Source organism: Gopherus flavomarginatus, chromosome 21, assembly GCF_025201925.1.
Source record: "Gopherus flavomarginatus isolate rGopFla2 chromosome 21, rGopFla2.mat.asm, whole genome shotgun sequence".
NCBI classification, from domain to species: domain Eukaryota; kingdom Metazoa; phylum Chordata; order Testudines; family Testudinidae; genus Gopherus; species Gopherus flavomarginatus.
Genome location: NC_066637.1, coordinates 8,664,609 through 8,688,184, shown reverse-complemented (window position 1 = coordinate 8,688,184; position 23,576 = coordinate 8,664,609). Strand labels below are relative to the sequence as shown.

Here is a 23,576-nt window from a genome sequence, read left to right as displayed (position 1 = left end):
TCTTGCTACCCTCTTCTGTCTCTTTAGTACAAGATTCACACAACCTTATGTCAACTCAGTGATGTGAAATTTAAACAATCATTTACTTTAGACCAAACTCTCATCTACCATAACTATACTGACTTCAGTAAAGTTATTGCCAGTAGAAAATTTGGCTCATCACCTCTGAATTCAGGCATAAAGGGTGATATATTCCTTGCTTTAGATCCTTGTAAATGAGCATTTATAATGGTAAACAACTTAAAGAGGACACGTTTAAGCGCTTCCAGAGGCAAACAGATTCTCCGCAATCATCAAGGAATTCTGCTCCTCTCCCCTCTTATTACCCTATCATATTGCATAATTGGACAGGAGACTTGTGGACATTTTTACTTTCTCCTGAAACCTGAGCCCTGGAAGAGGCAACACGCCAAGTGAGATGGATCAGTGATTTGTTTCTTGTGCTAAGTTTGCCCCTTTCTTCCTGTGCTTAGAAAGGAAATACATCCATGACCTCAACAATAGTTAAAAAAAGCTGAAAGATGTTTATTTTGGCACAATTTAAAAATACCCCGGTACATTAAATATCAATCCTTTGTCCTTGAATTAATCATTTATAGCTCAAGACTCAGAAATCAAGTGTTCAATAAAGCCAGCTGTGTGGGAGAGAAAACAACAGTATGCATTTAACATGACAGTGCAAAAAACCCCCTAAGTAGGTTCTATCCAGGAATCCAGTTGGGTCAAACAGCATTAATGTGATCTGAGCAAACTACAAAGCCCATGGGAATAAAGTTTGCTGTGTTTGAAAAGTTTGACAGAAAATGACATTAGCACTGAGAAATTTGAACTCTGTCTTGGGGATGGGGGAAGAAGCACCCAATACTTGGCACTAAACTGTTATAGTGATGCACTTGAGGGTCAGACAGGGTTCAGACAGATACAGACATGTAGCAGTGACAGTGGCCAGTGACAGTTCCCACACAGCAATGGAGAGAATGACCCATCAATGATTTATGTATGGAAAGAATTGATGAGCAACTATGCCTCGCATGGATGCAGTTTCAATGACAGATTCACAAACATTGTATCATTGCATAGTTACTTCTTTCTCCTATAAAGTTAAGTTGTTTCCGACACTTTGTCAGTTCATAGCCCCTATGTCTTCCTACCACCTCAAAATGTCATTTGTATCAGAGGCAAATCCTATTGATACATAGAGAACAGACATAGAAAGAACTCTGGCAAAACTCCTACCTCCTGGTTTGGGAATAGACAAACGATACACATACAGTACTCAAGAATGGAAGCTTCCCCTCTCAAACGGCCTGACTTACTGTGGCTGTTAAGTTTTAGCAGACAGAAAAAAATAGCAATTAAAACTAGACTGGATTTAATCAAACAAGGGAGTCAAAGTTTTACATATAGTGATTCAATGTGTGTGGCTAGCAGGCCCTGCTCCTTCATAGTTTCCTCTTTAGCCCCACTGTCTTTGACCTCACTGGAGGAAAGCTGCAAAATGAGAGGAAAGAAATGCAAACAGTTTACACTGCATTAAAATGTGCATAAAATAGATATCTAATAAAAAAAGACTAGTAGCTCTTCCTTGCCCCCAACCCAATCCTTACTCTATAGCTTTGAACAAGCCTCTGGCCGGAGGCAGAGAGGGTATCTGAATCATGAGGTTTACACTCTCCACACTGGTGTCACATTGGCCAGAGACAGCTACTTTAGCATTTTTAAAGATAAGAATCAATTGTTGTGTTCTTGAAATCATGATGGCTACCACTGGCTGGTGACAAAAATCCACCACAAGTCATTTCCTCTAAAGAACACACTGTGCTAGTGAGGTTTAAACAAAGGCAGGTGGTGTGTGGGGGAACTCAAAGGCTAAGGTGCTGATCTGTAGGCCTTATGTGCATGGAGGATTAGATTGGGGAAACCCTTACTTGCGTTGGTGAGAATTCCCAATACAACTCCAGTTGAAATCAATGTGTCTAAGTGCTCAGGGTGGCTCAACCCAGCTTAGAGAGCGTGCCTTCCTTTAGACCACAACAGCCACCCTCATGAAATGCTGAAATGAGGGAAGGCTGGGTGTCTCAGTGGGGCAGAAATGGCAGCTTGTCAACTATAAAACCACAGCAAATGGATCCTCATGTAGGGCCTGATCTAAAAGTCCATGAAATTCACTAGAGAAACTTCCATCAACTCCATGGGCTTTGGATCAGACACATACTGACCACAGTCTTCAGCAGCCCTTAGGATGACAATATCTGGACACAGGTGGGTCTAAACCTACAGTTAAAAACCATGGTCCTCTATGACTAAGAATCTGAAGAAGATGCTTCTGAAGGCATCAGTTTTTGTATTGAGATATTTCATGTAAAATACATTTGTATTTTCCTGCAGCATTAAAGCCATGGCACTTAAGAGTTAACATTTACAAACATGTCCTTTAAACAAGCCCACCTCGAAAAATTTGTTTCGGCCTGCTGCACTGAGGACTTCTGCTCTACAGCCAGATAGCTGACCACAATGCAGGAAAATGATCTTGCCAAAGCTGAACGTGTTCCAAAAAAGGCAGATTTTTTACAGATTTGAACATAGCTTCTGTTAGGAGACAAATGAAACCACAGAGCTGGAAAAGTGCTTTTCAAGCCCATCAAAGCAGTTCACAGAACTGGATATATCCTATAATCATCATGTTTGCATTAGTTCAACTCCTCTGTCCACGTCTGGCACAAACCCATTTGACACAGTGGCTCGGCTTGTTTTTAGGTCAGCTGCTCCTGACATTTTCCTGGCATTCCAGTGGCTACAGAAAGTTTTGCCAACACTGTGCATATTTACTGAATCCTCAGGTAAGTTTTGAAGGCTAAACATTGCTGACCCTGGTTTCAGCAGAAGGGATCATAGCAGTGGATGCAGACATCACTAACGATCGCTCTCGTCTGACGTAGCGTGGCTTTCGAACTGAAAAAGTGGGCACAGACACACAGTTAGCAACTGCTATCTACTCATGGCTTCATAATTAACTCATACTTAAACAAGTCAGCCAATGATCTGAAAGTGGCTACTGTTGTTCTAGAATACAGAGAAGAAAATTTGACTGATGACTAAATATTAAGAAAGGCCACTAATACACCTCTTCTGAAGGAAGTACTTTAGATACTTATTGAATTGGGTGCTCATTGGATACTAGTGTTTCCATTATTATTTCCATTTTCAGCCTTACAGAGATAAGCCACATACTACCCACGTTTTATGGCTATAGAAACCAAGGCAGAGAGGCTAAGACACTTGCCCCCACTCAGGGTCTCAGGGTCAGAGCCAAGGTTAGAATTCAGGAGTTCCTGGCTCTGTCAGATTATATCTCCCTGAAGCCCAGAACAAATTCAGACAAGGGCTTTGTCTACACTGGCACTTCATTGGCAAAGCTTTTGTCATTCAGGGGTGTTAAAAAAAAACTACACACGCCCCCAAACGACGAAAGTTTTACCGACGAAAAGCGCTGATGTGAACAGCGCTCTCCTGCCAACAACGCTGCTGCCGCCTGTGGGGCGGAGGAAGTTTTTTTGTCAGCAGGGGAGCTCTAGAGAGTTTTTTTGTTGGCGGCAGCTACACTGCCTGGCTTTTAGGGCACGGTTGTAGTGGCACAGCCGTGTCGCTGAAAGCCTCGTAGTGTAGCCACAGCCTTAGAGTCAGCATGCTGCCTGCAGGAAGGCCTAAAATTAAGATCGTGGTAATAAAGATTTAAATCTTAATTCTTGCATCTCAGATTTAAAAATAATCCACGTACACTACACAATGAAAGTAAACAGTTTGGCTTGTTTAACATCCTCCTCCCCCAAAAACATTTTATTCAGTTCCTGGAAGGCTTGATCGGTCTTCCTTTAAAGTCAATAGGAGTTCTGTCATTGTTTTCAGAGTACACAGATCAGGCATATCTGTAGAATTGCAGGATTACGAACACCAGAGTTACAAAGTGACTGTCAACCACACTCCTCATTTGGAACCAGAAGTACACAATCAGGCAGCAGCAGAGAACAAAAACAAAAAAAGAGCAAATACAGTACAGTACTGTTAAACATAAACAACTAAAAAAATAAAGGAAAGTTGAAAAAAATTGACAAGTTAAGGAAACTTTCTGTGCTTGTTTCATTTAAATGAAGATGGTTAAAAGCAGCATTTTTTTTTTTTGCATAGTAAAGTTTCAAAGCTGTATTAAGTCAATGTTCAGTTGTAAACTTTGGAAAGAACAACCATAACATTTTGTTCAGAGTTACAAACAACTTCCATTCCTGAGATGTGCATAACTCTGAGGTTCTGCTGTAAAGCATAGACTAGTTTTCAGTAGTGTCCTGATTAAATAATTGGATATACCCTATTAGGCAGTACAAGTTTCTTTGACACCTACAGGTGAAATAAGCAAATACAGTTTTGTAATATTTGCAATGTTAGGTATCGCTGAATTTGCTTTTAACTTTGCATTGTTTTCAGAAATACTTGAAACTTGAAAGAGTGCTTACTTTTTTATTTGACAAAGAGTGATTGATTTCACCTTCTCCTATGTTATGAATGGAGAAGTAGCCAATATGATTCTGTTTCATTAAGCTTTCTTGTTTGCACATCAGCATCACAGACAGCTACAACTTTGAGAATAATATTTGTTAGTGTACTGATGCCTTTTTTGGTGGCCTCTGTGTCTGCTTTTTTCCTGAAATTCTCAGTAGAGGTTTGTTAAGAATAAATAAAGGCATCCCTAGAATGGATTATTTAATCATACACTCAGCACCACTTGAAAGAACGTGTGTTTAAAAAGAAAGAATGAAAAAGGATCGGTTAGATGAGCACCAGTCCAGAGAATGGGTTACTGCCTGAACTTCTCATGCTTATTAAAACAACTTTGCCAACTTCTGCACAATTTTCATGTTCCAAACCCCATGTAAGTGTCATTTGTTTCAAGAGATGTGATGTTCAATCCAGTGAGCCTGAAAATGAGCCACCCAAGAATCCTCACGATGTTCCAGCCCTCAAAACATGTCCCACTCTGAATAATTCATTTTTTGAACACCTCTGAAAACCTGAACACTCATCCATCTATTTCTAAGCCATCTATCGCCTAGCTGCCAAAGACACCATTAAGGAAGCATCACTTCTACTAGATAATGTAGTTGTCCATGTTAATTACTAAAATTACACCAGATTAACAAATGCTAATATTACAGACATTGTCACACTTCTGTTCCCTGAACAGACTTGGTCGTTTGAATTTTGGAGTTTGTTTATATATTTATACTTACTGGGTATTCCTGGCACTCCCAAAATGAGATTCAGATTTTTGGGGATATTGGTAGGTAGTTTTGTATTTCTTAACTACAAGCTAACAAAAAAGCTACCGGAGCAAGTTGTTGGAGGTGAAAATATTCACTGAAAAGTTTAAAGATCCCTCAAACATGGAACAGATCATTACCTACCTGAAGAAGTAGGTGGAGGTATCATTGATGCCTGCAGAACAGAATAAGGATCAAGTCAAATATAAAAGATCTTTGCATTTTCTAATATTACAGAAATTAGAAGTAGACACCAAGGTTACAATTATTTTTAATAAGCAAAATGTCCTCACTTGTGCTAACAACTCCTTAAAAGAGTAACATCTAATATAAATTCTAAAAAAATCTATTTTTTAATTATTACTGTGTTTACTTTTGCATTTTTCTCAGGATGGACAACAAACTTGTGAGACTCGCTTTGTTTTACTCAATTCTGCTTCCAATTTCTTGTATGCCAATACAATGCCGCAAAGTTTAGGCTATAAAAACTGCAGGTGAATATCTGTTTTAAATGGTTCAGACTTGAATTTTTAAAAGTAATTCAGGGACAGTTCTTTTTAGTTTAGGTTCTGTAACAGTTTCATTTCTACAAAATTCTAGATTTGGGCCGAAAATGTGACCTGACAGTATCCCTATAAACAACAGCATTTGAAAGATGTTTATGTTCCTTAGAAGGAATGATTTTACTTACTGTTTCACTGGGCTGCAGAACTGATGCTAAGGGGGGAAGAGACAGGCCGTTATTGTTCTAAAAGGTTGGAACTATTTGCTTCAATTGCTTATGTATTGTAGAAATTCTTCCCAATGAACAATCTGATAGGCCCAATATCCCAACCAACACTCGAGAGAATTCTCCCTCCATTGCTTTGGAGGAGACATCAATACAAGAGTATTTGGAAATCAGAGCACGTTGCCCAGAAGATGCTTTTGTGCATTAAGGACAAAATGGCACAGGATTCTCAAGCTCTCCAGGAAAGAGTTATTTTTACAGGGTTAAATCAGTTCTTATTTTGCTCCCTAAGGAGGCCATCGGAGCATCACTTTGCTTTGAAGGAGCTGCCGTGGAAGGAAAGCAGTAGAAGCTAGCTCTCAGTGTGTGAAGGCAGCAAATGGTGTGGAGATAGAAGGGTATAGCAGTCAGAAGCAGCAGAAGAAACTGTTTACAAACAACAAAGCAAATAGCCAGGCAAAATGAAATTCAGCCTCGCAGAAATCCTAAGAGATTCCCTCCTGTAGGCTCTTAACTCTCCTCCCTCAGATAAACACCTCGGTTTCAACATTGTGATATGTTAGGACAAAAGGGAACTAGCAGTTACAAAAAGTGGAAATTCTAGTCTAAATGTTGTTAAACAGCACAAGCTTTGTGACCTGCCAGATTAGATGTCATAGCATGATAGCTCTTGACCCACTTATAAACACCCAAAGGGAGACCTGTGGTACCTAAACCTATTGAAAGAAACTTGTAAGAACAGGTTTCAATTTGTCAGTTTTCATGATACTAACACTTTCTTTAGCACAAAATAGCTTAGCATCTAGGTGTCTATTATTGTACACTTTATATTAAGTGGCACCAAATTCACTGGAACTGTGCTATGCAATTAAGGTTACATGTCACTTTGATCTCACATTCCTCTTTGCTTGTGTATTGCTCTTATTTACTGATTTCTGTTGGGTTAGGTGGAGCCGACCCTTCCTGTATATGGTCCCACTTTCCAAAAATTTTCCCCAGTTCCTAATAAATCATAACCCCTTCTCCCTACATGATCAACTCATCCATGCATTGAGACTCTTCAGTTCTGCCTCTCTAACTCGCTCTGTGCGTGGAACTGGAAGCATTTCAGAGAATGCTAACACAGAGGTCCTGGACTTCAATCTCTCACCTAGCAGGCTAAATTGGACCTCCAGGACCTCTCTCCTAGCCTTCCCTATGTCACTGGTACCTACATGTACCACGACCACCGGCTCCTCCCCCACACTACACATAAGTCTATCTAGAACCCATACCCTTAATCATTTTTGTTGCCCTTCTCTGTACTTTTTCCATTTCTAATATATCTTTTTTGAGAAGGGTCAACCAGAACTGCATGCAGTCCTCAGTGCATGGGCATACCATGGATTTATAGAGTGATATGATATTTATGGTCTTATCTATCCCTTTCCTAACGGTTCCGATCATTGTTAGCTTTTTTGATGGCCACTGCACATTGAGCGGATGGTTTTCAGAGAACTATCCACAATGACTTTAAGATCTCTTTCTTGAGTGGTAATACTTAATTTAGACACCATTATTTTGTATGGATAGTTGAGATTATGTTTTCCAATGTGCATTACTTTGCATTTATCAACATGGAATTTCATTTGCCATTTTTATAGCCCAGTCACCCAGTTTTGTGAAATCCCTTTGTAACTGTTCGCAATCTGCTTTGGACTTAACTATCTTGAGTAATTTTGTATCATCTGCAAATGTTGCCACCTCACTGTTTACCTCTTTTTCCAGTTCATTTACGCATATGTAGGACTGCACTGGTCCCAGTACAGAAGTGCACAGAACAGATTACAATACGTACATTAAAAATAATGTAGAACATGGAACTCTAAAACATATGGAAAAGGTTTTGGCGTTTTCTCAAATTCCCAGCTAAACTGTAAATAAATGATGAAACAGAGAAAGACTAAGAAACATTACCTTTATTTCTTCTGTAGAACATATTTGGAAGTTTATTGGCACGTTTGAGGTAGAAGAATGAAGCCACAGACAGTATCAGGAATAAACTGATGAAGAATGTCCCTAAAATGAGAGAAGCTGCCACTTCTGGGCCCCCTGTGAAATCAGAGGAAATAGTCTGTTATTTACTAGAAACCCCTATGATACAAGGGGCAAAGGGATTTATTCTCCCATCACTGCTATAGAAAATACAGAGTAAACTTCCTTACATTTAGATGACAACAGAACATTTCTTTTGTGCATCAAAATATCAAACAGAAAACCTCCCTCCAATACTAATTTTCCTGTGTTTTAGCCTCTGCCTACACTATTTTAATTCTGTTTTCCTGAAGATATCCACAGATTTTTGTCTCAAGTTGTTTCCTTCCTTATCCTTTTCAAACTCGCTGTTGTCAGGCATTGAACAAAAGTGGATCTGTAACCAAAATAATAAGAACACTTAAGGTAAATTTAAATTACCCAATACAGGATTGAGTCAGGCCATTAGTCATTAAATCTGGTATTCTGCCTTCAAAATGGCCAATTTGTAATGCCTCAAAGGGAAGTTAGACACTAGCAAAAAGATTTATCTAGAACATTTGCTCAATTTGCTTAACTTATTTTGTTTAAGGTCATGATCACATGAGGTGGCAGAGATTTATTTTACGAAGCAGAGGAATGCTGAAATTCTTGTGCTCCAGACACAGGAACAGCAGATATACCACATCTCTGGTATTTACTGTAAATGGAATACAAAGACTTTACCGCAGTACAAGTTCTGGCTTCATTCTGTTTTTAATTTGTTTCATTCAGGGTCAGGGACAAAAGATGTTTAATGAGATTTTAAACACTTGGCATAGTGAGATTTTTAGTATAACACTACACAGATTGTCTTAAGTTCCCAAAGCTATTCCCTAGATCTTGCAATTCCTTTTTTTAAAAAAAGCTATATATTAGTCCTCAGTTTCCCTGGGCAGGATAGCTCTTCTTCTTTACCATTTGGGTACAAGTTTCACAGGGCAGATGCAAAAGTGATTTACCTCTATTACATCACACATAGTATAAAAGGAAATAACCAGCACTTGTTTTATACTCATAATAAATTAGAACTTGATTGACAAACCAGGAATGAGGCTTACTCACATCCAAGAGCCCCTACTCCCCTTCTGTGCAGATCATAAGATAACACAATTGGGCATCTCTGGTGGGCTCTGCCAGAGAAGTACAGGGATACAATAGCAAGAGGTGCTCCGGGTCAAGATTTATGTGCGCTGGCAGAGCTGTCTGGAAGGAGCTTGTACAGCACCCAACTATATGTGAATCTTGTTAATGACTATACCATTTACGCTCTCACTTCATGAGCATTCACATTAAGTGGCTATTCTAGAGCAGAGCACTAAATCACCTTGTCTGGGATCCTACTTCCAGTAGTGGCCCATACTTCAGCAATCTAATTATTTTCAATTTATATCTGCTTGCAGTACAAGTGAAACAATACATGTACAGAGTCAAGTTAAAGAGACTAGTGTAGTTTACAACCAGCTCCAGAAACAAAAAGTGACTGGCTCTTCTAGGGCCTGAAAAAGTCATTCGGCGTCAGATCTAGTTAGAATTGGCAACTGGCATACCAAAAAAAATCCCACAACACTTGCTGCAGCATCAGGTTTAAAAGTCACCTAGAAAGTAACTGGCATAACTGTTTCTCTCTGCGCAAACTGCATCATGACAAAAAACCATCCTGCAGAAGAAGCGCAGTTATGTCAAAATTTGGCTTTTTAAAAAAAAAAGTAATAAAAACTCCTACAGTCTGGAGTAATTAACTACTCTAAAATGGCTGCTACACTTAAAAATACGGGAGAAAACATCTCACCGACATTGTATCAAATGCTATGTTGTCAAGCGGGTGCAGATGACAACAGGAAAAGCTTTAGAGTGGCTATCCCCCAACACAAGACAATTCCATTTACTTACCTATATTCTGTAGAAAGGGGGTTACGGTACTTATATTCATTTGAAAATTCATTCCTCTGGTATCAGCTATATGGGGAAAAATGCATTTTTATGAAGCATTAAATTCAGTGCAGCTTTAGAAAAGGTTATGAGTGACATAAGCCATCATATCATATCTGATGCCTGGTTTCTCTCATGAGATAATAGCACCTCTACCACTTCCTGGGAGAAATAAAGAAGAGGCGCATGATCACCCTCTTCTGGCAAAAGTGTTCATTACTGCATTCCTTACAGGAAGCCTCTCAAGCTCTTCTGTTAGTTTTGCTAAACGATTTATTAATTAAATGGAATGGACTGCTCAGAGGTAGGGTGACCAGATGTCCCGATTTTACAGGGACAGTCCTGATTTTTGGGTCTTTTTCTTATATAGGCTCCTATTACCCCCCCCCCCACTCCCGTCCTGATTTTTCACATTTGCTGTCTGGTCACCCTACTCAGAGGAGAACAAAAATGAGAAATGGGGCCTCTTACATATCGGATAGTGCAGTCCAGCTTCCTGAATAAAAGAGTTATTTGAGGTCTGAAGAAGTCCTTAGTATGTGCGCCTATGTAAATGCCTGTTTCTGAAAATAGTGATTAAATCATTCAAGAAATGCAATGTTAATTATTTGTTTGTTCTCAAAAAACACCTGAACACATTTTGGTATTTGAGTTGTGCATGTTACAGATACTGAGAATTCTTAAAAGTCACAGAAAGATATGGGTTGGATATTGCATTTGATTGTAAAGATCAGATATTCTAATGTGTAAACAAAAGGTGTCTAAAGATTAGGAGACAAAAGATCATAGATTACAGGATGCTGTGCCTCACACTGCTCTACTGCAGTCTCTGCTGGTTGATTTCAGGAAAGTTCTGACGGGTTTTGAAGGATTTGTCACACAAAGGTACAGTAGGACCTCTGAGAATGATGGAAATTTCAGAGAAGAAAACTAGGAATGGAAATCCTCAGAATCTTTTACGGGACAGTCTTGGTTGAACTGAATGTGTATAAAGAGACCCCAGTGCAAAAATAAATAAATAAATAAATTCAGGACTGGGATGGCAGATGACTTACTATTTCTACAATCGGTCAGATTGTAAGTTGACGCAACAGAAGTGGTTTCATTCTTGCATTTAATGCAACTGCTACTCCCATCCTCATTCCACTCTCTGTAACAACCTGCACAAGAACAAAATGTACACTGAGATGGAAATGGCATGAGAAATGTCAGGAACATCCTTCTAGTCTCCAGAATCAAGCATCTGAGAACACAGGCTTCCTGCATAGAATGTCTCTTACTTACTATCATATTACACACACACACACACACGCTTTAATTTCTAATGTGCCTGCTGCAACAAGAAAACAAGGTGTTATACTACATATAAAGGACATTAAGGAGAAATCAGCTACAAGCAAGCACATGCTAGGACAGTGTTTCTCAAACTGGGGTTACCGCTTGTGTAGGGGAAGTCCCTGGCGGGCCGGGCTGGTTTGTTCACCTGCCCCACCTGCAGGTCTGGCTGATTGCAGCTCCCACTGGCAGCAGTTTGCTGCTCCGGGCCAATGGGGGCTACTGGAAGTGGCACGGGCCGAGGGACATACAGGCTGCCACTTCCAGCGACTCCCATTGGCCTGCAGCGGCAAAGCGCAGCCAGTGGGAGCCGCGATCGACCGGACCTGCGGACAGGGCAGGTAAACAAACCGGCCCGGACCGCCAGGGGCTTTCCCTACACAAGCAGTGACCCTAGTTCGAGAAACGCTGTGCTAGGAGGTTATTTTCATGTAGCTCCATTCATCATTTAGTTTTTTAAATTATGAAGAATAGGAAAATTTACCAATCCCTACATGCCAACCCTTAAGAACTTCCAGACAAGAAGAAACCTCTCTGCTTATATTTTTCCTGCATTCTCTGGGTCCCCATCCTGCTAAAACAAGATTTAAGACCATGTCTGTGTATCATATCATAAGCTAAAGTAGAGAGAGAGATATAAGATTCTAAGAACCAGTAAAGGAGAGCCTGCATCAGGATATATTGGACTCAACCCTGTCAGTCACTCAAGGGCTAGTAACGAACAATATGAAGGTGGCCTATAATACAGTATTTTTCTATTGCCCACACTTTTTTGGTATTGTATAGTTTGCATCAGTTTACAAGGACTCAATCCTGTACAAACTATTCCATGACAGATAAGCGGGGTCTCTTCTATCAGCCATCCTACCAAAGAGGGCTGAAAACTGATTAAATTTGTGTCTTGAGTGATATCATCTGTCTCTCAATTTATGTTTAAAGGCACAAGTTTTTATCTTTGATAAGACAGGAAAAAACGTTAAGGCAAGTCTTCAGCACTAACTTTATTTAATAGAATAAAGCAGTAGTGGCTTCATTCTGTGTCTTATGAACCAGGAGCTGGATGATTAGAAGGATATTCCTGCTAGATCGTGTTACAGTCTAGATTCTAACGCAAAAACTCACTATGTAGGCCAAAATCCAGTCCTCCACAGCCTTTAGCCAAACTGGAATCAATTATTCCATAAGGCACACTATTAGTAAAGCACTGATTGGAAAACAGCTCTGTTGGTAAGTTTCCTCCGAGGGAAGCTGCACATTTGATGCCCTTAGTAATAAATTACACCTGACGTTTAATCTAATCACAAACGCATCCACTGTCAGGGCAAAGCCTTTCTATAGTAAATAAGAAGAAAGCAACAAAGTACTTTATCTGACACCAAAGACTTCAGTAGTTTAACATGTATAGCATGATGCAAAAAGATGTGAATCTATAAGACTTATGGACAACAGTTTGTGCCACATCTCAGATCATTTAAGCACAGGAATTAATGTAGTAATCATGTAATGTTTAAGTAACTGAGCAGCAAAGCATTTAGCTTAGAAAAATAACACACTTTAAGATATCTTTTAATATTTAATGTGAGGAAAAGACAGAACTCATGGCTTTAGTCATAAGAAAGAAAAAACGTGATTTTCAATTCTTTAGTTCTACAAAGAATCAGTAATATTGAAGCATCTATGTTCTCTTACCAATCTTGAGTCTAGAAGAGTTTGGTTATTTTTTAAAGCTTTCCACTTCACTTTAAAGAAGGGTGGATTCTTACAAACATTTGATCATCTTTTCTCCTGGCATTGTTGGAGAATGATAAAAGGAGGTGGGAAATCAAATAATATTGGCACAAAAGGGAACCCACATCACTTCCTGGTAATAAGAGATTTGCATCATATTAGCCAAGGCTTAAGTCTTTCTTCCCGCCCCCTTAGCTGTATATTACTGTATTTTTGCATCACATGTGCTTGTAAATATTAATTTATAGTACACCTTGCATCATACTAGTTTATGGTATGTGAAAACTGAAGAAAAAGTTCAGCAATGCCAGGCTACTATCCTCCCCATGTGAGCATACAGTTTCCATGAGAATTGATGAGAGTTGCATGTGTTCATACAGAGAACATTCCTCAAGATGCATGTGTACAGTAACTTTTCTTTCCTTCCCTAGTCTAATTAATTAGCTTCTGTGTTTTGTCACTGGCTATAGAAAAATACTCTGGGAATTTCTCTCGGACAAAGACACTACCTGGACTGCACTGGTTAGTGACTGGACAGGTGCTGTTAGCATCCAATACATCCATACAGCATTCTGGCTGTGAAACCTAAAAAGAAAACATTACAGCACATTTCCCACAGCTCTTGGCTTTATTAAAAACACAGCTCAATCTTACCCAGTACATACTAACGAAAAAGGAATAAATTACAGTGGCAGTTGAAACTGTATCAATGAACACTTCATTGTCAATTTTTAATAATCAGCAGTAGAGGATACAGAACAGGTTGGATTACATCAATGAGATCATTTTGACCAGTTAGCAACTGCCCAAATTAGGGCTTTGCGAACAAATGTAAAAGAAGGTACATGCCAGTGTTGATTTTCGATGCGACCTCATAGAACCACTTTGTAAAAGCATTTGCCAATTTTTCTAGAACAGTGTACAGTTCATTTCTATGGGCTGGATCACTCTCTCCTGAGGTAAAACCCTGGAGAAGGAAACCTCAGCATGGTTGCCATAACAGATTTTCCCTAATCATTTTCTTTGGCCCTTGCAGAACAGGCCATAGGACCACTCCAAAAGTTGCAGATTCCAGGGGGGCAGGAGGCCAGGATCATCCATGAGGGTCTGTGCTTCACAGCAGCTCTAACTCCTGGTAGCCCCAGGAACTTCCCTGGTACACAGTTGCCCCAGAAACCCTCTGTGAATGAGAATCCCCACCAGAAAGAGGACTCCATAATAAATGTGCAGGATGATGCACCTGTCTCACTTAGTCTTCATTGCTTTCGCCTGCACAGATCTTAAACTAGCAGAGTGTGCTCTGTGGGCTCTAGGGGGACTGCTGCAGAGGCAGCTAAGCTAGGTCTCCTCTGTGCACAGATCTGAGGGTCTTCATTCCTCCCCCATACTCTAAAGTGAGGATAAAGCTGATTTTTTATTAAACTTCACATTTTCACTGGAGTTTCCTAATTTCACAAGCACCTTTAGGAAAGGGAGATTTGCATTAATATTGTAGGTGAAAAACATAATGCGTGTCAGAATCATGGCAAAAACCAATGTCTTGTGAAACAGCGCCCTGAATAAAACTCTCTTTTTGACGTTCATATGCAGCAACAGTAGAACTCAGTTATAAAAAAAAAAACAAAAACAAAACCCCACTCTCACTGTTAGGATGTCAGTACTATAAAGTGAAAGCACACATCAGAGCACTTCATATTCATGTAAACAAGCCAAACATGACAAATTTTAAAAATAAAAATGTGTGGTTTTGCAAGACAGATACAACTATCATAACTCCTCCCTTACAGAAAAGCCATTCTGTCTCTGGATATCCATGCTACAATGCATGAGATTGTCATTTAAGCTACACAACCTCTTCCTCATGGGGCTAAGAAAAATGTTCTGAAACAATATGGGCTAGTGGAAATGAGAACAGAGCTGGGAGCCAGGAACTTTGCAGTTGTATTAAATCTGATTTTTTTCTCAAAAATACCAAGGTGTGCAAGTCTCAAAACTCACAGATTCACTGAGTTTGGTGGAAAGTAACACAAGATCAGGCTAGAATCCAAGCATATGGCTGAAGGGTCAAAGTCAATCTGAACCAACCCAGCATAGTATTTGTTATTACATGCAGTCATCAATTAATCAAGCAAGTGATGAGGTTCAAGGATATCAGGAACAATGTATCATTCATCCCTGACCTGGCTGAGATAATCAAACTTGTAATGACTGCGGCAGACTTCACCCAGTTAGTGGAGTTTGGGAGGGGATGTCAGGGAACACTAAAGAATCAGAAAGACTCACAGTCAATGAGGAAATAGGCAGCTTGGTACACACAAAGGCTTGTAGGTCAAACTGTCCTGGAGACAGGTTATAAATTTCTGCCCATTCACTGTGCAATAGGCGGCAGCAGTTTCCTGTAACCTTGGGCAGCTTTTTAAAGCTATTTTAGGTTTCCATATTTTGGGCTACTTTTGTAGCTCTTGTACTGCCAAGCAGCTAGAAAGATTAAAAGCTTTCAAAATCACGATTGTCTATGTTTTTCACAGTGTGATCAGCTGCATGTCTTCTAGCCAGTGGGTTTGTGTCAGGATGGTGGGTGGGGGGGAAGAGTCAAAGATTTGACAGGCAGTCTTCAAAACAAGTTCACCTTCACAAGTTGCCAAATTGTCTAGACAGAGCATCCAATCAATACTGCAGTTTTGGGTTTAGATCTTCATTCCTGTTGGGCACGATTTGCTCCGTTGACCTACCATATTGCTCATTGGCAGCAAACGCTGCTTGAAGGAAGGAAAAGCTGATATTAATGTTTACAGGCAAGTTCTGGGTGTGCTGCTTTTCCTGTGATCAGAAAATATTCTATAAACAGCATTTTAAGGGGGAAACCCCTCACTTCCTTCCTAAGATAATTTAGCATATAAACAGGCAATTTAAACTCCATTTCATTCATTGCAGAATGAAATTTCATGTAGAGCTATGACATATAATACATACCAAACTTTCAGTGGATTTGCTTGTAACTTCAGCTATGAGTCTAGTTAGGAGAAGGACATATGACATTGCCATGCCCAGGAATGTGAAATGTCTAAACAAAAAGAGAGATAATGGAACACTATATTAAGGACAAAGAAGGTAGAATCTCTCCCTCTCTCTCTCTCTCTCTGTCTGCATCCAAAACAAACTTCTGATGAAATGTTAATTTTAACTGAACACAAATGCTTTTATATTCAGCGTCTCAGAGGAGAAAGACTTACCTTGTTTAAAGGTACAAATCTGAGACACTCAGAATTTTCACTCCAGCTGCAGAGGGGCAGGTTTCTGGATATGGCAGGCTGTGTGGTTGCTAGGAAACAAGGAGCCTTATCAGTCTGCTCCAAATAGGGCTATGCAGAGACTATTCCACACCCATGATCTAAAAATCAATGGGATTGCAATACGAACAGTTACTGCCTGGCACCATCGCTGATAAACCTGCCCACAACAACCACTGACTCCTCTGGCTGCAGCACTGAACTGCAAAGGATTGGTATCAGGATACAGAGTAACAGCCCTTCAGAAAGGTAATGCCATAGTTATTCTCCCCAGCACAGAGACCAGAAGTCTTAATAAAGTTTACAAGTTAAGATGCAACATTATCAAATTCAAACAGAAGTTTAGCTAGTTAGGATTTCTGGCTGCAATAATTTAAATTAGATTATTTTGAAACTATCTCCATATAAAGCAGAATGTAGTTTTTCAAACTATTGTTACATACAGATGTCTCCTCTTCCCCACTTTTTCCAGCCAGGCCCAAAAATGACCCTAATGGAAGTCAAATCCCCTTCTCCTAGTCCTTACAAAGTTTAGCTAGCCAAAAATGTATCCTCAACTCCTTGATCTGACTCTGCTGTTCAAACACTTGCTATGTTATCACCATGTTATCAAAACACTCTACAGGCAATACAATGTGTGGTAGCCAGACCCATGTTCCTCTGAAATACTATGAAAAAAATAAACTTTCAAAGCAGCCTACTTGCAGGGAAAATATTTCAGAGGAAACATGAAAGACCTCCGAATTGAAGTTTAATAAGAAGAAAAAGTTAAAAATTGAAAGGATTGGAAAAGATTCAGATCTGGGGATCACAAAATTGGACATCTTTAGGGCAGGATGGAAATAAATTTGTAATTCACAAATAGGTCCCCAAACCACTGGTGAAAACAAGGTATATTATTCAACAGCATGTTTGAAACCTCAATCACTAGTTTTAATCCAAACCTCAATTATCAACATTCTTCTGAGATTACTTAAGAAGACAGCTTGTCTAGAGATTAGAGTATAGAAACAGGTGCCAACAAATCCTAAATGATAATACTGCCTCTGCCACTTATTTCTTGTACAGCTTTGGGCAAGACACTCCATTTCCCCCTCCTCAATTTACACATTTGTAAATAGAGATCACAGTTACCTATCCTCATAAGGGTGTTCTGAATATAAATCTTTGTTTGGTATTATCAAAGTGTAAAATGGGTATATAAATGCTAAGAATAATTCTACTTTGAGCATGTAGATGCAGCTTTGTTTCAAGTATAAAGCCTTTCAATAATAAGACTCCATAGGATTTAGTTTAATGTCCTCTTACTGTGACAAGAGTCTAGACATTCAATCGTATTGGTGAAAAGGGAAAATAAAATACCAGCACACTAATACTATAGATGAGTAATGGTCTCAAGTTGCAGTGGGGGAGGTTTAGGTTGGATATTAGGAAAAACCTTTTCACTCAGAGAGTGGTGAAGCACTGGAATGGGTTACCTAGTGAGGTGGTGGAATCTCCTTCCTTAGAGATTTTTAAGGTCAGGCTTCACAAAGCCCTGGCTGGGATGATTTAGTAGGGATTTGGTCCTGCTTTGAGCAGGGGGTTGGACTAGATGACCTCCTGAGGTCCCTTCCAGCCCAGATATTCTATGATTCTATGAGATACAGCCAGAGGCCAAGTCTGAATGACAAAATTCCCTCTAGTAAGAAAATGGAATAATAGAGATTACATTGGTTTTATCACAATGCAAGGGTAAACATTTCAAAATGACCTACCTTGTGGAAAAATATTCCAGTTTGAAATAGCCTATGTTTTCCATGTTTTATAGTAAACAAAAAGTTTTAAAGCCTTCGCTTGTAACTCACAGTGCAATTGACAAACAAGACCTAAAAATGTCCTAAGATTAAAAAAAAATAGTTTGGTCTATTGCCCAGACTGTTACCAAAACCAAATCCAGGTTCCCTAGCATATTCCCTAGAATTTTCAGATAGCAGTAGACCTGTTTCTCATTTTTAAACACTTGACTCAAAAATATATTCATCACATGGATTACTTGTAGAGGTACATAAAAAGGACATATGCACTTTAGGCTAGATTTTCAGCTGCTATAAACAGACACAGGAGAGACAACACTATTCTTGATACTTTTCGAGGCAGTTCAACACTGCAATCAATTCTATACCTTTAAAAAGCATGTTGACAGCGTGTATAGCTTTAATATTTTGAGTTTCATTAATAAGTCCAACTCTCAGAGACAGAATTTGTCTTATCTTCTATTCCTCACGCTCCTCAAAAAGGTAAATATTGCCTCTGATTATTTATGACTTCCACTGAGAAAATGTCCTCAGCTGTTATAGTCAGATGCTGATCAATTTTTCATCACTTTGGACTCTATACACAAATATCTGTCAATATTTGCTTCATTAGTATACTAAAGTTAAATACTGAGGAGAGTCAGAAGAGAAAACTATTTATTTAAATAAGTACTTTCCTGTCATCTAAATATATTTATCTTGCAGGAAAGAAAATTTTAATATCTTCTGCACAAGAAAACATCAGTAACTAGTTGCTTTCAGAATGACTGGTACTCATTCTTGTTGGACACAAGTTTATGGTATAGGCTCCACACACCTCTTGTATTTCCATCCCTGAAATATATTAGAATACTAATCAACAGTGAAACAATTACATTTATGGACAGCTACTTGTTCACAGCTGCTAATGATTGTAGTGAACTAGAACATCTCCCCTGCAGCTGTTCCAGCAGAAATAGGACATTGGATAAAAATGCCTTTGAATCTTTCCAGTGAATTGATCTTTTTCCCTCTCAAACTATAAAGGTATCTTTTATATTTTATTTGAACTAATATTTGCTCATAGAAATATCTATTAGCAAATATATGCAGAAGAGTGGAAACCTGTACATATATTAAGAATACTTGATCGAATTAGGCATAGGACATTCAGTGAAGCGATGTTGGTGACGTTATATATTTTGTTTAAATGAATAGTAATGTTCATGAAAGGAGTCGGAATTAGAAACTCAAATTTGTTATTAATAAAACAGGTAAAACATACGCAAAGTTTCTTAAATTTTGCTGCCAGTGTTTGGGTCCCTTGTGCAAAGACAGCTTGTAGTAAGTAGTTCATTCTCCGTGCTAATCAAAGTGCAAAACAGTCAAATAGGGCACCAACTTTGATGGTAGTTTGTGCTGTGGACATCCATCCACTAGAATATAAATCAAGACCATGCATCTCATTTTACATGAGCCTTTAGCTATCAAATACTAATAGGCTTATTACTAACACCATGGTCAGCACTTTAACTAGAGGGAAAAGACACTGCATCCCCTATGCAATCAGAAATATAATACTGTTGACTTTAGAATGACATTATAACAGGAGGAGATAGCTTATTCAGAATATAATGCATAATGAAACAAATTACATGCAAATTAGAAAAACAGTTCTCTGGTGAGTACTACATTTGGCAGGACTTTCACTTTCGGTTTTTTAAAAAAAGACAGGCTAACTGGAGCCCGGACCGTAAGTGCCAACATCCTTTATTTTGAAAACACAGATATTACAATTAAACATTAGTAAGGGTAAGATTCTGTCACAGAATTTTTGGTAAAACTCAGGGACAGGTCGCAGGCAATAAGGAAAAATTCATGAAGCCTGTGACCTGTCCCTGACTTTTCCTAAAAACACCCAGGGAGAAGAGGGGAGAAGGAGGGGAGGCAAACAGAGTGCTGCCCGAGTTTGCAGCTGCTCCAGCGGCAGGGGCTGACCACTGCTGCTCCAGCCCCCAGGGGGCTGACCCAACCACAGCTGCTGCTCTGGCAGGCCTGGGGCTGACCCCTGGTCAGTTGTTTGGCAGCCCCAGGACTGACTGCCGGTCAACTGTTGCAGGGGCTGGTCAGCTATTTCGGTGGCCCCGGGGTTGACCGGGCAGCCACTGCTCTGCCCAGCACAGACCACCGGCTAGCTGTTCCAGTGGCCGCTGCTCTGACTCTGTCCCAGAAGTAGCCTTGGAGGTCCTGGAAAGCCACGGAATCCGTGACCTCAATGACAGAATCATATCCTTAAACATTAGACACTTCCTATCATAAAATGCTAAAAATAAAAACTAAAACCTTCAGTTATTGTCAGTTCTGATCACATGTGCTCGAATAGGTATAAGTTACATGCTTTACATTTTTACTCAGCAGTATTTATTTGGCTCTTGTAGCCTGACAATCAGAAAATTATCCCTTTCCTGGATGCAGGGGTGCTTCTGTAACTCAAGGTTTATTAAAAAATAACAAAACTTAAATTAAGGATAGTCATTAATTATACTAGCACAGGTGTATTTTTAGCATTGTGTCCAGTATTAGAATCATAGAATCACAGGACTGGAAGGGATCTCAAGAGGTCCTCTAGTCCAGTTACCTGCACTCACTGCAGGGCTAAGTATTATGAAAGAATTGTATCCACAAATTTGTTTGTTTTTTTCCAGGTACAGGTCAAACAAAACAAAACAAAAAAATGAAAGAAAAAGGAAGGGAGTGGGTGGTAGAAATTTGGTGCATACCTTTCAGGTGGATTCAGTCTTTGATTATCAGATAAGATTTTGAAATTTTATCGTCTCCCTTCTGCTGCCAAATGTATTTTTAGTTCTAAGGTAACCTTTAGTTGCTCGTAACTGTTAGGATATCATACAGGCAAAATATATTAGATCCCAGTTTCATAAACCACATACTTGCAAAGGCCAAAAAACTCTCACTTACCAAATTTTTCAGAGGTTCATACTGAAGTACTGGATCTTCGATAAACGTTTTTTATTCAGGAAGGAGGAATTTAACATGGTGTACTGCTAGGTTCTCATTCATACTGCAAATACATGTAGCAAGACACCTACACAGTAGAAGGACAGGCAATTATTTGGGCTGTGCTTATCACAATCCATTACAAAGGAAAGATGTTTTGTTTTTTGTTTGTTTTTTTTAAAGACTTGTTTTTCCAGCTCCTTTAACCTGTTTTCCCTGCTCTTCTAACACATACCCATGATAAGGACAGTGCTAATTTAGTTGGGACCTACAGAGTTGACCTAAGCATATGTGAGGCCTCCTGCAAGCATTGAAACAGACCCTACAAGAGTGGAAAGTTACACTCACTTTAAGCCTTGTTTCTACTGAAAAGGAGACAGTTACATGGTTTGAATGCGCCTAAAGCAGCCACTGGGTGATCCAAAACTGCCATCATTGTTCAGTCAGCCAGAAGTTTGCAATAACTGCTTCTACAATGACAATTGTTATTGCTACCTTCAAAGTTTGATGAGACAAATTAATGTTGGCAGGCTTTTGTTGCCAAAGTATAGTTACATACTCCAGTTACAGGTGCTTTAGAAATGCCTTTAGATACTTACTAAGCCTGATCTTGTGCAATTAAAGAGATTAAACTGGTAAACACATTTTAAAAAGTAACTTCCTGAAAACAAAACCTAAAATCCAGGACTGCCAAACTATGATAATTTGAAAAAGTGTTTTTTTTCCCCTTAAGAATACATTACAAAAATTCTTTAATTGGAGAGAGATTCTGTATTGTTAAATTATCCTAAAAATGTGGACATTCCCTTGTCTCAGCCTTGGTAGAGAACTGATTTTACATAATTTATTTGTAAGGATTGGGAAGAAAAGAGAGATTTCTAATTCCTTGGCTTCCCCTTACATACCAAAATGTTGCAACCGCTCCCCGAGTTAAAATGTACAGTAGCTTCTTTGCCAGGGAACGTATTCTCCACACCCCTTATTTTTCTGTGGTTCACATTGCTTGCTAAATATATTACAACAAACTATTTTCTGTCTGCAGCTTTGAAACCTTTGTGCAACTTCCCCTTCCCATTCCAGGAATTTCACTAATTACTAGTGTTAAGACAGGCATTTGTTTTTATTAAATTTTTTTTTCTAGAAGAATCCTAAGACAAATCATTTTTTGCCATGCCTGTTTTAATGCCAAATTTTAAGTCGCATTCAAGCTTAGTTTACTTTTTAAGCCTTCCTCATTCTGATTAAACTAGGTTGAGCAAAGCCCAGTAAAATGAATCCCAAAAATGTGAGCCCACCACTGCCAGAAAGGTAGGTGTAGTGGGTATTCACCCAAGAAAGCTCATGCTCCAAAACGTCTGTTAGTCTATAAGGTGCCACAGGATTCTTTGCTGCTCTTGTAGTGAGGGTGTTACTGGAAAAAGGCACGAGCGCCATTTGGATCCCAAATATCTGTCCCCCACTGTCCCCCTTAAAAAAGGTGAGTATATGGGGGGGGTTACAGGAAGAGACACTCGGGCATTTCTCCTCCTCGTGCCTCATCCCACCAAAGGAAAAAAGGGACATTAGTCAGTCCCCATATTCTTGTTGTCCACCCAAGTACAGAAGATGGGGGGCCCTTGGCCTTCACTCCTTGTCCCCCACAAAATGTGGGCTTTGGTCTCCACCCCGTCTTCTTGATTCCCCCCCCTTCCCACGCTGCAGAGGGAGGCAGAGCTTTTGACCCCCAACCCCAGAGAACGCGGGGGGGGCCCGAGCCGTCATCGCCCCCTCTTTCTACACCTCAGGAGGCGGAGGAGCCCGCGCCCTCTCCTTCGCCCCCCACGCTGGGGGACCCGGCAGGCCTGAGCCCCCAGAGCGCGGGGGGAACAGCGGAGTATCGCCCGGCCATCGGGGTGACGGGGTTCAAACCCTGCAGGCCCAGAAACGATTCAAGCCCCCCTCCACAGCCACCGCCTCACCTGGGCGAGGAACCTCCAGAGCCGCCACCAGCAGGTTCCCTTTTGTACCCCCCGCCCTCAGGCGGCGGCCAGCCCGCTGCCTCCTGCGCCTCCCTGGGACTTGTAGTCCTGCTCTGCCCTCCAGCCCATTGGCTCTGGAGTCTCTCTTCCGGTTCGGAACTACAATTCCCAGCGACGTTAGCGCTTCTCCCACCTGTGTCTCCTCACTCCACAGGGAACCCCGCCGCGGTGCCGCCGCGACGAGCTCCCTTCTCCGGCGCGCGATGCCTACTGGGAAATATAGTCCTTCGCCTCGGTAAGGGCCGAGGCTCGGGGCTGCCAGGACTATAATTCCCAGAAATCGCCGCGCGGCCCAGCCATTTTGACCGTTGCTAGGAGACAGAGACGCCCCTGGAGGAGGAGGAGGAGGGAGCAGGTGAGGGGAAGAGTTGCTGGGTAGAGAATAGCCC

The 23,576-nt window shown here is 40.2% G+C and overlaps 1 protein-coding gene across 5 annotated transcripts; it reads right to left on the bottom strand.

Moving 5' to 3' along the window:
* Positions 1-504: 504 nt before the first annotated feature.
* Positions 505-23,384, bottom strand: C21H1orf159 (chromosome 21 C1orf159 homolog). Of its 5 annotated transcripts, none has more exons than XM_050931906.1 (11): positions 23,128-23,265; positions 21,131-21,257; positions 16,323-16,480; positions 16,063-16,153; positions 13,599-13,674; positions 11,082-11,186; positions 9,988-10,053; positions 7,999-8,133; positions 6,004-6,029; positions 5,457-5,487; positions 505-2,952 (listed from the first exon to the last, which is right to left on the bottom strand). In XM_050931906.1, exons 4-11 carry the CDS (start codon positions 16,132-16,134, stop codon positions 2,855-2,857), a joined length of 609 nt encoding a protein of 202 aa, XP_050787863.1. In that variant the 5' UTR covers positions 16,135-16,153; positions 16,323-16,480; positions 21,131-21,257; positions 23,128-23,265; the 3' UTR covers positions 505-2,854. The 5 variants fall into 5 exon arrangements, with proteins under 5 accessions (XP_050787863.1, XP_050787864.1, XP_050787862.1 ...); XM_050931907.1 differs by having other exon boundaries at positions 16,323-16,411; XM_050931905.1 differs by lacking the exons at positions 16,323-16,480; positions 23,128-23,265 and adding an exon at positions 23,321-23,384.
* Between the last annotated feature and the right edge of the window lie 192 nt (positions 23,385-23,576).

What these genes read in the sequence shown, in the direction of transcription:
- C21H1orf159 (XM_050931905.1), bottom strand. Translation starts at nt 16,134, where the DNA reads ATGGCAATGTCATATGTCCTTCTCCTAACTAGACTCATAGCTGAAGTT. An exon ending in CCCCTTTCTACAGAATATAG is followed by an intron (nt 8,134 to 9,987) that starts GTAAGTAAATGG and finishes CTGATTTCACAG; the next exon opens with GGGGCCCAGAAGTGGCAGCT. An exon ending in ACCTCCACCTACTTCTTCAG is followed by an intron (nt 2,953 to 5,456) that starts GTAGGTAATGAT and finishes CCACTTTTTCAG; the next exon opens with TTCGAAAGCCACGCTACGTC.